Raw genomic sequence first — 14,338 nt, 5'->3', positions numbered from 1 at the left:
GATCAAACAAACTTGACTGTGGACTGCCTACAGTCAGCCAATTTGTAATGTCTATTTTGAAATTATTTGTAAAGCAAGTATTGCTAAACAGAAAGCTTAAAAAATTTAGTAGAAGAGCTATTATATAAAGCAGCTATGCTATACACACTCTTCGTTTAGTTAAGTACTGTGACTTTATAAAGGAAAAATTAACTGTAAGGCTAAATATGAAATGTTCTCTAAAAGAAATATAAAATGAAGCGAGAACACATATGTAGAAATGACTTCCTGTTGGAACACTCTAAAAAACTTCTGGATGATGGCATTTGAACTAGGCTTTGAAAGACAGGTGGAATTTCAACAGTAAAAAAGGATAAAGATGCAGAGAAAGTAAAGAGATCAGTCATACAACAAAGTATTTTAATGAACACCTACTAAGTTCCAGGTATTATTCTAGTTGGGAGGGAAGCAGTAGCAATCAAAACAAAAATCTCTATTCTATTCAAGGAGAAAAGCCAGATAATCAATAAGATAAACAACCAAAATACAAAGTATTTAGATACTGAGTTGAATAAATAGAGCAAGGAAAGGGAGTGGGACAGGTATGTGTAAAATTTCAGACAGGGTAGCCTGAAAAGGCCTCCTTGAGAAGGTTACATTTGATTAAAGACCTGAAAGTAGGGTTTGAGTGTGCCTTGTAGATATATTAGGATATAGAGGAGAAAAACATTCTAGGAAAACGAAAGAATAAATGCAAAGGGCCTAATATGGGAGTATGCCTGACATGTTCATGGAGGTGAAATCTGGAATGAATGAGGTGGGAAAAGAGTAAAAGAAGTTGGAGACAGGTAAAGGAAGACCAGATCATGTGAGGCCTGGTAGGTCATAGAAAAGACTGGCTTTTACTGAGTGATGGAAAGCACTGGAGAGTTTTTGAGCAGAGGGGTAATAGGATCACTCTGGCTCCTATGTTAGAACCAGAGAGAAAACAGAAGGCTATTCCATAATCTATGAAGAGGGATGAGGGGGGTAGCAGTGAAGATGATAAGTAGATGGATTCCTAATGGATTTTAAAGGTAAGGCCTACACGATATACTGATAGATCCAATGTACCTTATGAGAGAAAGACGAGTTGATGGTATCTCCAAGGTGTCTGGACTGAGGAAATGGAAGGATGGAGCTGCCACTAACAGGAATGGTGGGTGGGCGGGGGACAGGGGATGGAACTCACTTTTGTACAGACTATTTTTGAAATTCTTATTAGATATTCAAGTAGAACTACTGGATATTGAGCAGGCAGGTGGATATAAAAAAGAATTCAGGAAGAAGGTCTAGGCTGTATACACTATGTTATACAGATTCTAAAACACCATGAACTATAACACATACCATTATTTTATGTGCTACCAAAATGGAAAAGATTGCTAATTATCACCTGTCATTGATTATACAAATGCAGCCCAGTTTCGGAAATGCTAAAATCTGAAAAAAAAAATGTGAGCTTCAGAATTGACAAAATATAGTAAATGTGTGAGTCATTTTATTTAAAGCCATGAAACTTTGAAGACACTACGTGAGATTACCTGGGGAATGAGTATAAATAGAAAAGAGACACAAGGATTAAATTCTGGAAGCACTTCAAGGGTTAGAGGCTATGGGGAAAAAAAGGTGAGACGCTATGGGAAAAAAACAAAAAAAAGTTTAGAGGCTATGGAGATGAGAAGAAATCAGCAAAAGAGGCTAAGTAGGAGGGTTCAATAAAGTAAGAAGAAAACTAGGAGGGTGTGGTGGCCTGGAAGTTAAAAGAGTGGTACAAGGAGTAGAGAGTAAACAACGTTAAATGTTGCTAACAGGTCAAACACAAAAAGAACTAAGAATTGACATTTGGAATTAGCTGCATGGAAATCACTTGTGACTTTGACAAAAGCAATTTTGATTGAGTGGTAGAGATAAACGCCTGATTGGACTGCATTCAAGAGAGTGCTATAAAAAGGAGAGAACTGGAATCGTAGGTAGATGACAAATGGTGTCAAAAGTGGGTTTTGGGCTTCCCTGGTGGTTAAGAATCCGCCTGCCAATGCAGGGCACATGGGTTCGAGCCCTGGTCCGGGAAGATCCCACATGCCTCGCAGCAACTAAGCCTGTGCGCCACAACTACTGAGCACGCGTGCCACAACTACTGAAGCCTGCACGCCTAGACCCCGTGCTGCGCAACAAGAGAAGCCCCGCTTGCTGCAACTAGAGAAAGCCTACGCACAGCAACGAAGATCCAACACAGCCAAAAATAATACATAAATAAATTAATTTTTAAAAAAGTGGGTTTTGATGACAGGAACAATAAAATGTATGTTGATAGAGCTACTGTAGTAGAGAAAGAAAACTGATGACATAAGAACAGATGATACTGGAAGGATATATTTGACAAGATGGTATTGGTACATGAGGAGAGAGGGTGGCCTTAGCTAGAAGTTTATCCACTGTTACATGGTTTATCCACTATTACACAAGGAGAGTAGAATATATTGGCACAGAATTAGGTAGACAGATCGGTGCTGATGAGGTAGTGAGCTTGTGAAGTGCTCTTTTGATTGCTCAGAATGATCAAAGCACAAAAGTGGGGAAAAAAAAATCACTGTGATCTAAAAATAGATCTTAGGGCAATTCCCTGGCAGTCCAGTGGTTAAGACTCTGCCCTTCCACTGCCCTGGGCCTGGGTTTGACCCCTGGTTGGTGAACTAAGATCCCATATGCCATGTGGCACAGCCAAAAAAATAAATAATTTTTAAAAAGTAATAAAATAAAAACATAAAAAAAGATCTTACCTGGTTTGATTAAGCGATTTTGGTAATAAATTTACTACTCTGAATGTCATGGTCAAGAGTTCCAAACCTTATTCTATAAGCAAAGGGGTGTCACTTAAAAGTTTATGAGTGTAAAATAAGATCTGAGATGTGATTTATTTTGCAGCAGTAAGTAGACTAGAAGGAAGAATTAAAAGAGTAGAGAAAAATGAAAGGCTAAGTTTAGTCAAGAAAAGGAATGAGGCCCTCAACTGAGGCTGTATTAATAGGCATGGGATAGAGGGATATTGTCAAAGAACAGATAAATCCTGTTGTCTAGGGCTTCTCTGGTGGCACAGTGGTTAAGAATCCATCTGCCAATGCAGGGGACAAGGGTTCAAGCCCTGGTCCGGGAAGATTCCACATGCTGCGGAGCAACTAAGCCAATGCACCACAACTACTGAGTCTGCACTCTAGGGCCTGTGTGCCACAACTACTGAGCCCACGTGCCACAGCTACTGAAGCCCATGTGCCTAGAGCCCGTGCTCCGCAACATGAGAAGCCACTGCAATGAGAAGCCCACGCACTGCAACGAAGAGTAGCTCCCACTCGCCACAACTAGAGAAAGCCCGTGTGCAGCAATGAAGATCCAATGCAGCTAAAAAAAAAAAAAAAAATCCTGTTGTCTGAAATGGTATGTAGAGCAAGTGAAAGGAAAAGATATAAAGTAAGACAAAAGGCTCAAGTTTTAAGCTTACATACCTCAGAGAATGAGGTCATTTACAGAGAAAGGGAAGACAGAAGGAAGAGCAGGTATCAAGGGAAGATGAGTTTGTTTTGAAACACACTGAGGAGAGGAGAGGATACAGAATCTCAGAAAGCATTTGGGAAAGTAGGTCTGAAGTGATGAAGAGATAACAGTGATAGAGATATTTGGGAGTCTATTATCTATAAAGGAATAATACCTGGTGCTGAGAATGAATGACCATCATCATCAACAGAAGAGTGCAGAAAAAACAAAATTCCAAGAACACAACCAGCCTACTCCTTAGGAGGCAGAAGAGGAAAGAGTAGTCAAAATACAACAGGACCAGCATTCAGAGGGGCCAGAAGAGAATCATAAGACTACAGAAAGATAAGGTATCAGGAGAGTTTCTATATCAAGGAAGTGGTCAACAACATTATCAAATGCTAAAGACAAATCAAGTTATTTAAGGACTGAGAAGAAATCTTTGGAATTAGAAACTAGGAAATTACTAGTGAATGTTAAGAATTTTAGTTCAGGGCTTCCCTGGTGGTGCAGTGGTTGGCAGTCCGCCTGCTGATGCAGGGGACACGGGTTTGTGCCCTGGTCCGGGAAGGTCCCACATGCAGCAGAGCGGTTGGGCCCGTGAACCACGGCCGCTGAGCCTGCGCGTCCGGAGCCTGTGCTCCGCAACGGGAGAGGCCACAACAGTGAGAGGCCCGCGTACCGCAAAAAAAAAAAGAATTTTAGTTCAGTAGAAGGAATAAACACAGGGACAGCAATAGGATATAAGCTAACACATCCTAGATGTAATATTAAGTGAAAAATGAAGGTTGGGTGACTTTCAGGTCAAGGAGAAGGAACAGGAAATGGCTGGACAAAGTAGACACACAAGGGAGGATATGTGATGGAACAAGATTATCGTAGAGAAGGTAAAGTTGGGACCAAAAAAATGCAACTAAGGACATATGATACAGAAAAAATGAGAAAACTTGAGTTTTGTCAAAAGAGATGAAAATGATAAAAATAGAGCACAATTTGTGATGAGAGAGGGAGGAAACATAAAGGATCCCAGAGGGATCCTATTTTGCTGGTAAAGTGAGCAGCACAGTAAAAAGTATTAAATAAATATTAGTTGAAGTAATAAAGAGACAGACAAGATTGGGGCCAGAAACTTAAATACTATAGAAAAGATTTGGAATTACTACACCAGGAAATTCTAGAGAAATGTAACAAAAGATAATTAAAAGACTCACTGAATAGCACTAAGGCACATATAGGATAGTCCGTTAATTTTCCCTGGGCTTACCTGGACTAGGGTCAATGTTTGCTAATAGCTCCAAATGGGGTCTTAGTCGATTCAAGTTTGCTGGATCTCCAGTCCTCTGGAGAGCAATTGTTAGTTCCTGAACACTTTGTGCAAAAGAGGCTGGGGTCTGCAACTTAAAAGAAGATAAATATTAACTTCCCTCAAAGACCAGATAAATCCTTTTAAAATAAAGATTATTTACAATATCACAACCATTTTTGCAATTAATTATATTTAATTTTTATTCTCCCACACATCCCATGCTCTGGCCAGACTGGATCACTTGTTACTTGAACAAACCCTGCACTTCTCTGCATCCACAGGTTGATATATTGTATACTCTCTCTTCCCTCTGTCATCACATTCCTCAAATGTGAGATCTTTCTCACATCCTCAATTTGGAAATACTCTTTACATCTCCAGTTCTTACAGTATTGTGTTAGTTTGGCTCTTGGGGTCTTTCCAAATAACTGAAGTTTGGAAATACTGTCTAGAGATAATGCTATACAACAGCACGAACAATGAAACTGTACTCAAACTGTGTTTGAATTCAAGTTCTGTTACGGACCAAAGATTATGACATCAGATATAACCTTTACAGACTCTATCTGAACTCCATCTGTTGTATGGACTAAATAATTTGAGAAGTTCATTCCAGTTCAAAAAATCCTATATTCGTTTGGGATTCTTGGAAGCTATCAGGTTGTGTATTTTCTTAAGGCTTAATGACACACATACTTGCACTAACTCCCCTAAGCTGGTCAGTACATAAGACCTGTAAAGTAAAAAAACTGGTTATGTGATACTAACTAAGGGTTCTTACTTGGAAACATTTAGCTCTCTATGTAGTTTATTAATATAGATGAGGGCTGCTCTCACTTCTGAGACTGACAGCATTCTGCCTATGGAATGTGTATCTCTCTAAATAAACTCACTTTCACTTAAAATATGTATATATATATATGTATATATACATGTGGAACTTTTTCTCCCCCAAAGGTCATTCTAAAAGGTAAATTTTTAAAAAGCATACATTTTAAAAAACATGGAATAACACAACTAATCATTAAAATGCTGGCATGTCTTTATTCAATTTTTCATCTTTGCATGTTTTTCATATACTTATAATCAGCTATTTATAAACTTATGGATTTGCCTACCATTAATATTATAACAAAGGTTTTTGTTTGTTTGTTTTGCGGTACGCGGGCCTCTCACTGTTGTGGCCTCTCCCGTTGTGGAGCACAGGCTCCGGACGCGCAGGCTCAGTCAGCGGCCATGGCTCATGGGCCCAGCCGCTCCAAGGCATGTGGGATCTTCCCGGACCAGGGCATGAACCCGTGTCCCCTGCATCGGCAGGTGGACTCTCAACCACTGCACCACCAGGGAAGCCCAACAAAGGTATTTTTAAAATACCTAACCATTTTTATTATGAAATACTTCAAAGTAACTGTCTAATATAATAATACCCATGTATCTACCACTGAGACTTAACAAAAATATTTCACTAACATTTTTTTTTAAAAGAAATCAAGTGCTACTTAATAGCTGAAGAGAGTATCTGTCCTGATATGAACACAATTTTAATGGCCATATAACAGTGTTCTGAGCAGATGTATCTTAACTTCTTTAACCATCCCTTTATTTTATCCTTTGTAAATAATTTAGCAATTAACACCTTTGCATTCATAACCTTTTTGAAAGTTTGGATTATTCCCTTAAAATAAATTCCTGGAAATAGCAGGTTTGGTAAAGTACACAAATATTTTGAGGCTTCACTGACAAACTGTTTCTCAAAAGACCTGTAATGCATTTTACAAACCATCAGCAATGAATGAGAGTATATGTTTCTTTATAGTTTAACAGGCAATATTTGGCATGTCACTGCTTTAAATGTATTTATTATTGGCATCGAATTCTAGTCCATCAATTAGATATACTTCCTGTTTGTGAACTGTTATTTCATATTTCTTTGCCTATTAACTTACTAGGGTTATTGTTTTTCTTATCACTTTTAATAAATTCTCCATTTGCACTGTCCAATACAGTAGCCATTAGCAACATATGGCTATTAAAAATTTTAAGTATGTAAAATAAAAATTTCAGTTCATCAGTTACACAAGTTACACATCAAGTGTTTAATAGCCAAGTGTGGCTCGTGATCACCATACTGGACAATGCATGTATACCGAACATTTTCATTATCACACGAAGTTCTATTGCTCTATATAATAATAAGATGTCACACTACTAACTTCATTTACCAGATTGTTGTAAGAAGGTTTAGGATATTAAATTCAAATTACTGCTCATGGTGTGAGAAAATTAATTATTGCAGGATATACATCTAGTTATATAGTCCAGTTCAGACAAGAAGGTTAATTTAACCTCCTTGTAGAATTTTCATAAAAGCAAGTCAAGTTTCTCTTCAGAGGTAGAAAGCCACTCCTTTAAAAGATCATGATTAAGGTTATAATCAGTCCACTGCATAATTTCAGGCCTAGGAGCTGCACGTGAAGTTTTGATAAAGGTATCTATAGGACAGAACAAATAATACACATTATACTGACAATTACACACCATGCAGTTATAAAACATTTCCTAATTCTCCTTTGACATCAACCTTCTACTTATTTCAAGAATTCTAACTTTAGGAATAGCAAAAAAAAAAAAAAAAAGGGTGGCGTGGGGTGGGGGGAGAATAGTCTGGAAAGAGGTTTAGTAGTTAAGAGCAGGGATTCTAGAGTCAGAATGTTCAAGTTCAAATCCAGCTTTGTCAGTTATTACCTACGTGATCCTGGAGAAATGTATTTAATCTCCCTCTGTCTCTGTATAAAAGGAATAATACAGGGCTGTTGAGAAGATTAAATGAATTATTTAAAACCACCAGATAGGAAGCTCTCCCTGGCAGTCCAGTGGATAGGACTTGGCACTTTCATTGCTGTGGCCAGGATTCAATTCCTGGTCAGGGAACTAAGATTCTGCAAGCCACGTGGTGAGGCCAAAAACTGAACTGAACGAAACGAAACTAAACTAACATAAACTAAACTAAAATATTCTGAGCAAAGTATTAATGCACTAAAATCAAAAAATAAAATAAAACCACCAGATACACACTAAGCTCTCAGTAAGTGTTAAATATTATTTTATTTAGGCTACTCTTACATACTAACATTATTTCTTTTTTTTTTAAATTTATTTATTTAATGTATTTATTTTTGGCTGCGCTGGGTCTTCGCAGCTGCGTGTGGGCCCTCTCCAGTTGCAGCGAGTGGGGGATACTCTTCACCATGGTGTGCGGGCTTCTCACTGTGGTGGCCTCCCCCATTGTGGAGCACGGGCTCTAGGTGCACAGGCCCCAGCAGTTGTGGCACATGGGCCCAGCTGCTCCGCAGCATGTAGGATCTTCCCAGACCAGGGCCCAAACCTGTGTCACCTGCATTGGCAGGTGGACTCGCAATCACTGTGCCACCAGGGAAGTCCCGTCATTATTTCTTTAAATTAAATGTAAGGTGGATTCTAATGTATAATCATCTCTATGGTTATAAGGACTTAAGATAAAATAGTAAAAATTAAGGTAAATAGTAAAAATTTTAAAAAATTATTGAACATAATATATTTACATGGCACTTTTAAGATTTTTATACAGCACTTTCACATATTTCATGTTGAACTGCAACAAAACCAGTTTAAGTATTACTCTATAGTTTTAAAAGAATTAAATATAACTCTTAGAGTCAGAAATAGTGGGGCCTGACCTAAAATTCATGTGTACTCAAGTGATCTTTTCATCATAACAGACAACAAATAAAGTAGAAATAAGTTTACTGAAAATTTGATCAAATATAGAATGGTTGGTAACTTATAATGTGAAATTTTTCTGGCTAAGAACCACAAGAAACCTCAATGTATACATCTTCCAGGTCATTAAATGGCTGTTCCAGGAGGACAATAAAGGCGTTTAGAAAATGAATTCAACTAATACAGTGATCAAAACTCAGAAAACAATAAAAGAAGGAAGAAAGGCAATGAAAAAATAGAGATAGGAGACTGTCACAGGAATGTGAGACAGCACTGGATAAAGCATTAAAACTAATTAAATCAAACCTTATATGAACAATGTCAATCATACCTCAATTTAAAAAACCTTTACATGAACAAACTGCTACTATGATGTGACTAGTTATGACATGACACTCAGCTACAGAGAATATAATTTATAAGAGCCTGACATACAGGATTCACTTAAATATACACTTGTTAAATAAATGAATTACCAAAACTCCACGATTAGTCCAAGAAGTAAGGAACAAAAAAGGGTCTACCTTGTCAATAATGGACTGCATATGAGATTTGTGAGACTGGTCCCCATAAAGCAAAGAGGACCACTGGTCTGGTGCAATTCGTAAGCCTGCTTCCATAGCAATCTGCACTATCTGGGAGTCATGTTCTCGCCGCAGAGCTTCATACGTTCTAAATTCTTCTTTCAGCTGCATCAAAGAAGAGTCTTCATCACGCTTGGTGACCTAGGAAGACACACGTAATCTCATGAGTCAGGTAAGAAACAAACTGGGCTTATACTTTATATGACCAAAGAGAGATATGAAAATACTTTGAAGAGAAGAGAGGGAGTCAAGATGGCGGACTAGAAGGATGTGGAATTTGCTTCTTGGTACAAAGAGGGCACCTACCAGGCACCAGTCCCCTGAGGGGACAGGAGGAACCCCCAGCAACTGGGCCGGAGGTTGGGCCTGAGCTCCTGTGGTGGGAGCACCGAGTCCAAACTGCTGGACTAACAGAGAACCTCAGATCCCAGGGAATATTAATCAGGGTGAAGCCTCCTAGAGGTCCTCATTTAGGCACTGAGACCCGCTCTACCCAACGGCCTGCAAACACCAGTGCTGGACCCCTCAGGAAAAACAACCCGTAAGACAGGAATACAGCCCTAGTCATCAAAAAAAAACACAAAAAATTGAAACGACAAAAAAATACATTACAAACAAAGGAGCAAGGTAAAAACCTACAAGACCAAATAAATGAAGACGAAATAGGCAACCCCTGAAAAAGAATTCAGAGTAATGACAGTAAAGATGATCCAAAATCTCGGAAATACAATGGAGAAAATACAAGAAATGTTTAACAAGGATCTAGAAGAATTAAAGAGCAAACAAACGATGATGAACAACACAATAACTGAAATTAAAAATACTCTAGAAGGGGCTTCCGTGGTGGCGCGGTGGTTCAGAGTCCGCCTGCCGATGCAGGGGACACGGGTTCGTGCCCTGGTGTGGGAAGATACCACGTGCCGTGGAGCGGCTGGGCTCGTGAGCCATGGCCGCTGAGCCTGCGTGTCCAGAGCCTGTGCTCCGCAACGGGAGAGGCCACAACAGTGAGAGGCCCATGTACTGCAAAAAAAAAAACAACAAAAAAAAACCCCCCCAAAACTCTAGAAGGAATAAATGGCAGAAAAACGAATACGTGTACTGGAAGATAAAATGGGGGAAATAACTGCCGGGGACCAGAATAAAGAAAAGAGAATGAAAAGAATTGAGGACAGTCTCAGAGACCTCTGGGACAACATTACACGCACCAAGATTAGAATTATAGAGGTCCCAGAAGGAGAAGAGAAAAAGGAAACGTCTGAACAAATATTTGAAGAAATTATAGTCAAAAACTTCCATAACATGGGAAAGGAAATAGTCAATCAAGTCCAGGAAGGGCAGAGAATCCCATACAGGATAAACCCAAAGAGACACACACAGAGACACATATTAATCAAACTATCAAAAATTAAATACAAAGAAAAAATATTAAAAGCAGCAAGGGAAAAGCAACAAATAACATACAAGGGAATCCCAATAAGGTTAACAGCTGATCTTTCAGCAGAAACTCTGCAAGCCAGAGAGGAGTGGCAGGACATATTTAAAGTGATGAAAGGGAAAAACCTACAACCAAAATTACTCTACCCAGCAAGGGTCTCATTCATATTTGACATAGAAATCAAAAGCTTTACTGACAAAACAAAAGCTGTGAGAATTCGAAACCACCGACCAGGTTTACAACAAACGCTAAGGGAACTTCTCTAAGCAGGAAACACAAGAGATGACAAAGACCCACAAAAACAAACCCAAATGAATTAAGAAAATGGTAGTAGGAACATACATATCGATAATCACCTTCAGTGTAAATGGATTAAAAGCTCCAACCAAAAGACACAGACTGGCTGAAAGGATACAAAAACAAGACCCTTATATATGGTGTCTACAAGAAACCCACTTCAGACCTAGGGACACATACAGACTGAAAATGAGGTGATGGAAAAAGATATTCCATGCAAACGGAGATCACAAGAAAGATGGAGTAGCAATACTCATATCAGATAAAATAGACTTTAAAATAAAGACTGTTACAAGAGATAAGAAAGGACACTACATAATGATCAAGGGATCAATCCAAGAAGAAGATATAACAAGCGTAAATCTTTACACACCCAACACAGGAGCACCTCAATACATAAGGCAAATACTAACAGCCACAAAAGGAGAAATCGACAGTAACACAATAAAAGTGGGGGACTTTAACACCCTACTTACACCAATACACAGATCACCCAGACAGAAAATAAATAAGGAAACAGAAGCTTTAAATGACACACACCAGAAAGACTTAATTGATATTTTTAGGACATTCTACCTGAAAGCGAAAGACTACACTTTTTTCTCAAGTGCACACAGAACGTTTCCAGAATAGATCACATCTTGGGTCACAAATCAAGCCTTGGAAAATTTAAGAAAACTGAAATCATATCAATCATCTTTTCTGACCACAACACTATGAGATTAGAAATCAACTGCAGGAAAAAAACAATAAAAAACACAAACACATGGAGGCTAAACAGTGTGCTGCTAAATAACCAAAAGATCACTGAAGAAATCAAAGAAGAAATAAAAAAATACCTAGAAACAAGTGACAATGCAAATAATGATCCAAAACCTATGGGACAAAGCAAAAGCAGTTCCAAGAGGGAAGTTCATAGCAATTCAAGCTCACCTCAAGAAACAAGAAAAATCTTCAATAAACAACTTAACCTTACACCTAAAGCAACTAGAAAAAGAAGAACAAAGAAAATGCAAAGTTGGTAGAAAGAAGAAATCATAAAGAGCAGAGATAAATGAAATGGAAACGAAGAAAACTAGAGCAAAGATCAATAAAACTAAGAGTTGGTTCTTTGAGAAGATAAACAAAATTGATAAACCTTTAGCCAGTATCATCAAGAAAAAAAGGGAGGAATGAAATCAATAAAATTAGAAATGAAAAAGGAGAGATTACAACTGACACCACAGAAATATAAAAGATCGTAAGAGACTACTACAAGCAGCTATATGCCAATAACATGGACGACCTGGAAGAAACGGACAAATTCTTGGAAAAGTACAACTTTCCAAGATTGAAACAGGAGGAATTAGAAAATATAAACAGATTAATCACAGATAATGAAACTGACTGTAATTAAAAATTTTCCAACAAACAAAAGTCCAGGACCAGATGGCTTCACAGGTGAATTCTATCAAACATTTAGAGAAGAGTTAACACTTATCCTTCTCAAACTCTTCCAAAAAATTGCAGAGGGAGGAACACTCCCAAACTCACTCTATGAGACCACCATCATCACCCTGATACCAAAACCAGACAAATATATCACAAAAAAAGAAAATTATAGACCAACATCATTGATGAATATAGACACAAAAATCCTCAACAAAATACTAGCAAACAGAATCCAACAGCACATTAAAAGAACCATACACCATGATCAAGCAGGATTTATCCCAGGGATGCGAGGATTCTTCAATATACGCAAATCAATCAATGTGATACACCATGTTAACAACCTGAAGAATAAAAACCATATGACCAAATGTATCACACTAATCCAAGATGTTAATGAAAGGGAAAAAACAAACATGATCATCTCAATAGATGCAGAAAAAGCTTTTGACACAATTCAATACCCATTTATGATAAAAACTCTCCAAAAAGTGAGCACAGAGGGAACCTATTTCAACATAGTAAAGCCCACATACGACAAACCCACAGCAAACATCATTCTCAATGGTGAAAAACTGAAAGCATTTCCTCTAGGATCAGGAACAAGACAAGGATGTCCACTCTCACCACTATTATTCAACATAGTTTTGGAAGTCCTAGCCACGACAATCAGAGAAGGAAAAGAAATAAAAGGAATACAAATTGGAAAAGAAGAAGTAAAACTGTCACTGTTTGCAGATGACATGATACTATACATAGAGAATCCTAAAGATGCCACCAGAAAACTACTAGAGCTAATCAATGAATTTGGTAAACTTGCAGGATAAAAAATTAATGCACAGAAATCTCTTGCATTCCTATACACTAACGATGAAAAATCTGAACGTGAAATTAAGGAAACACTTGCATTTACCACTGCACCAAAAAGAATAAAATACCTAGGAATAAACCTACCTAAGGAGACAAAAGACCAGTATGCAGAAAACTATAAGACACTGATGAAAAAAATTAAAGATGATACCAACAGATGGAGAGATATACCATGTTCTTGGATTGGAAGAATCAATATTGTGAAAATGACTATACTACCCAAAGCAATCTACAGATTCAATGCAATCCCTATCAAATTACCAATGGCATTTTTTACGGAACTAGAACAAAAAATCTTAAAATTTGTATGGAGACACAAAAGACCGTGAATAGTCAAAGCAGTCTTGAGAGAAAAAAACGGAGCTGGAGGAATCAGACTCCCTGACTTCAGACTATACTACAAAGCTACAGTAATCAAGACAATATGGTACTGGCACAAAAACAGAAATATAGATCAATGGAACAGGATAGAAAGCCCAGTGATAAACCCACACACACACAGTCAACTAATCTATGACAAAGGAGGCAAGGATATACAATGGAGAAAAGAAAGCCCCTTCAATAAGTGGTGCTGGGAAAACTGGACAGCTACATGTGAAAGAATGAAATTAGAACACTCCCTAACACCATACACAAAAGTAAACTCAAAATGGATTAGAGACCTAAATGTAAGACTGGACACTATGAAACTCTTAGAGGAAAACATAGGAAGAACACTCTGACGTAAATCACAGCAAGATTGTTTTTGATCCACCTCCTAGAGTAATGGAAATAAAAATAAACAAATGGGACCTAATGAATCTTCAAAGCTTTTGCACAGCAAAGGAAACCATAAACAAGACGAAAAGACAACCCTACAAATGGGAGAAAATACTTGCAAATGAATCATCAGACAAAGGATTAATCTCCAGAAAATATAAAGAGCTCATGCAGCTCAATATCAAAAAAAACAAACAACCCAATTGAAAAATGGGAAGAAGACCTAAATAGACGTTTCTCCAAAGAAGACATGCAGATGGCCAAAAAGCACATGAAAAGCTGCTCAATGTCACTAATTATTAAAGAAATGCAAATCAAAACTACAATGAGGTATCACCTCACACCAGT

The 14,338-nt window shown here is 37.9% G+C and overlaps 1 protein-coding gene across 3 annotated transcripts in view; it reads right to left on the bottom strand.

Moving 5' to 3' along the window:
- RC3H1 (ring finger and CCCH-type domains 1) overlaps positions 1 to 14,338 on the bottom strand; it is an 89,416-nt gene that overhangs the window by 23,122 nt on the left and 51,956 nt on the right. For all 3 annotated transcript variants that reach the window (XM_082834649.1, XM_082834651.1, XM_082834650.1), the window contains exons 6-7: positions 9,139 to 9,339; positions 4,814 to 4,946 (exon numbers count right to left, since the gene is read on the bottom strand). In XM_082834649.1, coding sequence (XP_082690775.1) covers positions 4,814 to 4,946; positions 9,139 to 9,339 — 334 coding nt within the window. The remainder of the gene's footprint in view (positions 1 to 4,813; positions 4,947 to 9,138; positions 9,340 to 14,338) is intronic.

The sequence above is a fragment of the Leucopleurus acutus genome (genome assembly GCF_964270905.1).
Source record: "Leucopleurus acutus genome assembly, chromosome: 2".
NCBI classification, from domain to species: Eukaryota; Metazoa; Chordata; class Mammalia; order Artiodactyla; family Delphinidae; genus Leucopleurus; species Leucopleurus acutus.
The sequence above is the reverse complement of the archived record's forward strand: the minus strand, read 5'-3'. Positions and strand labels throughout refer to the sequence as shown.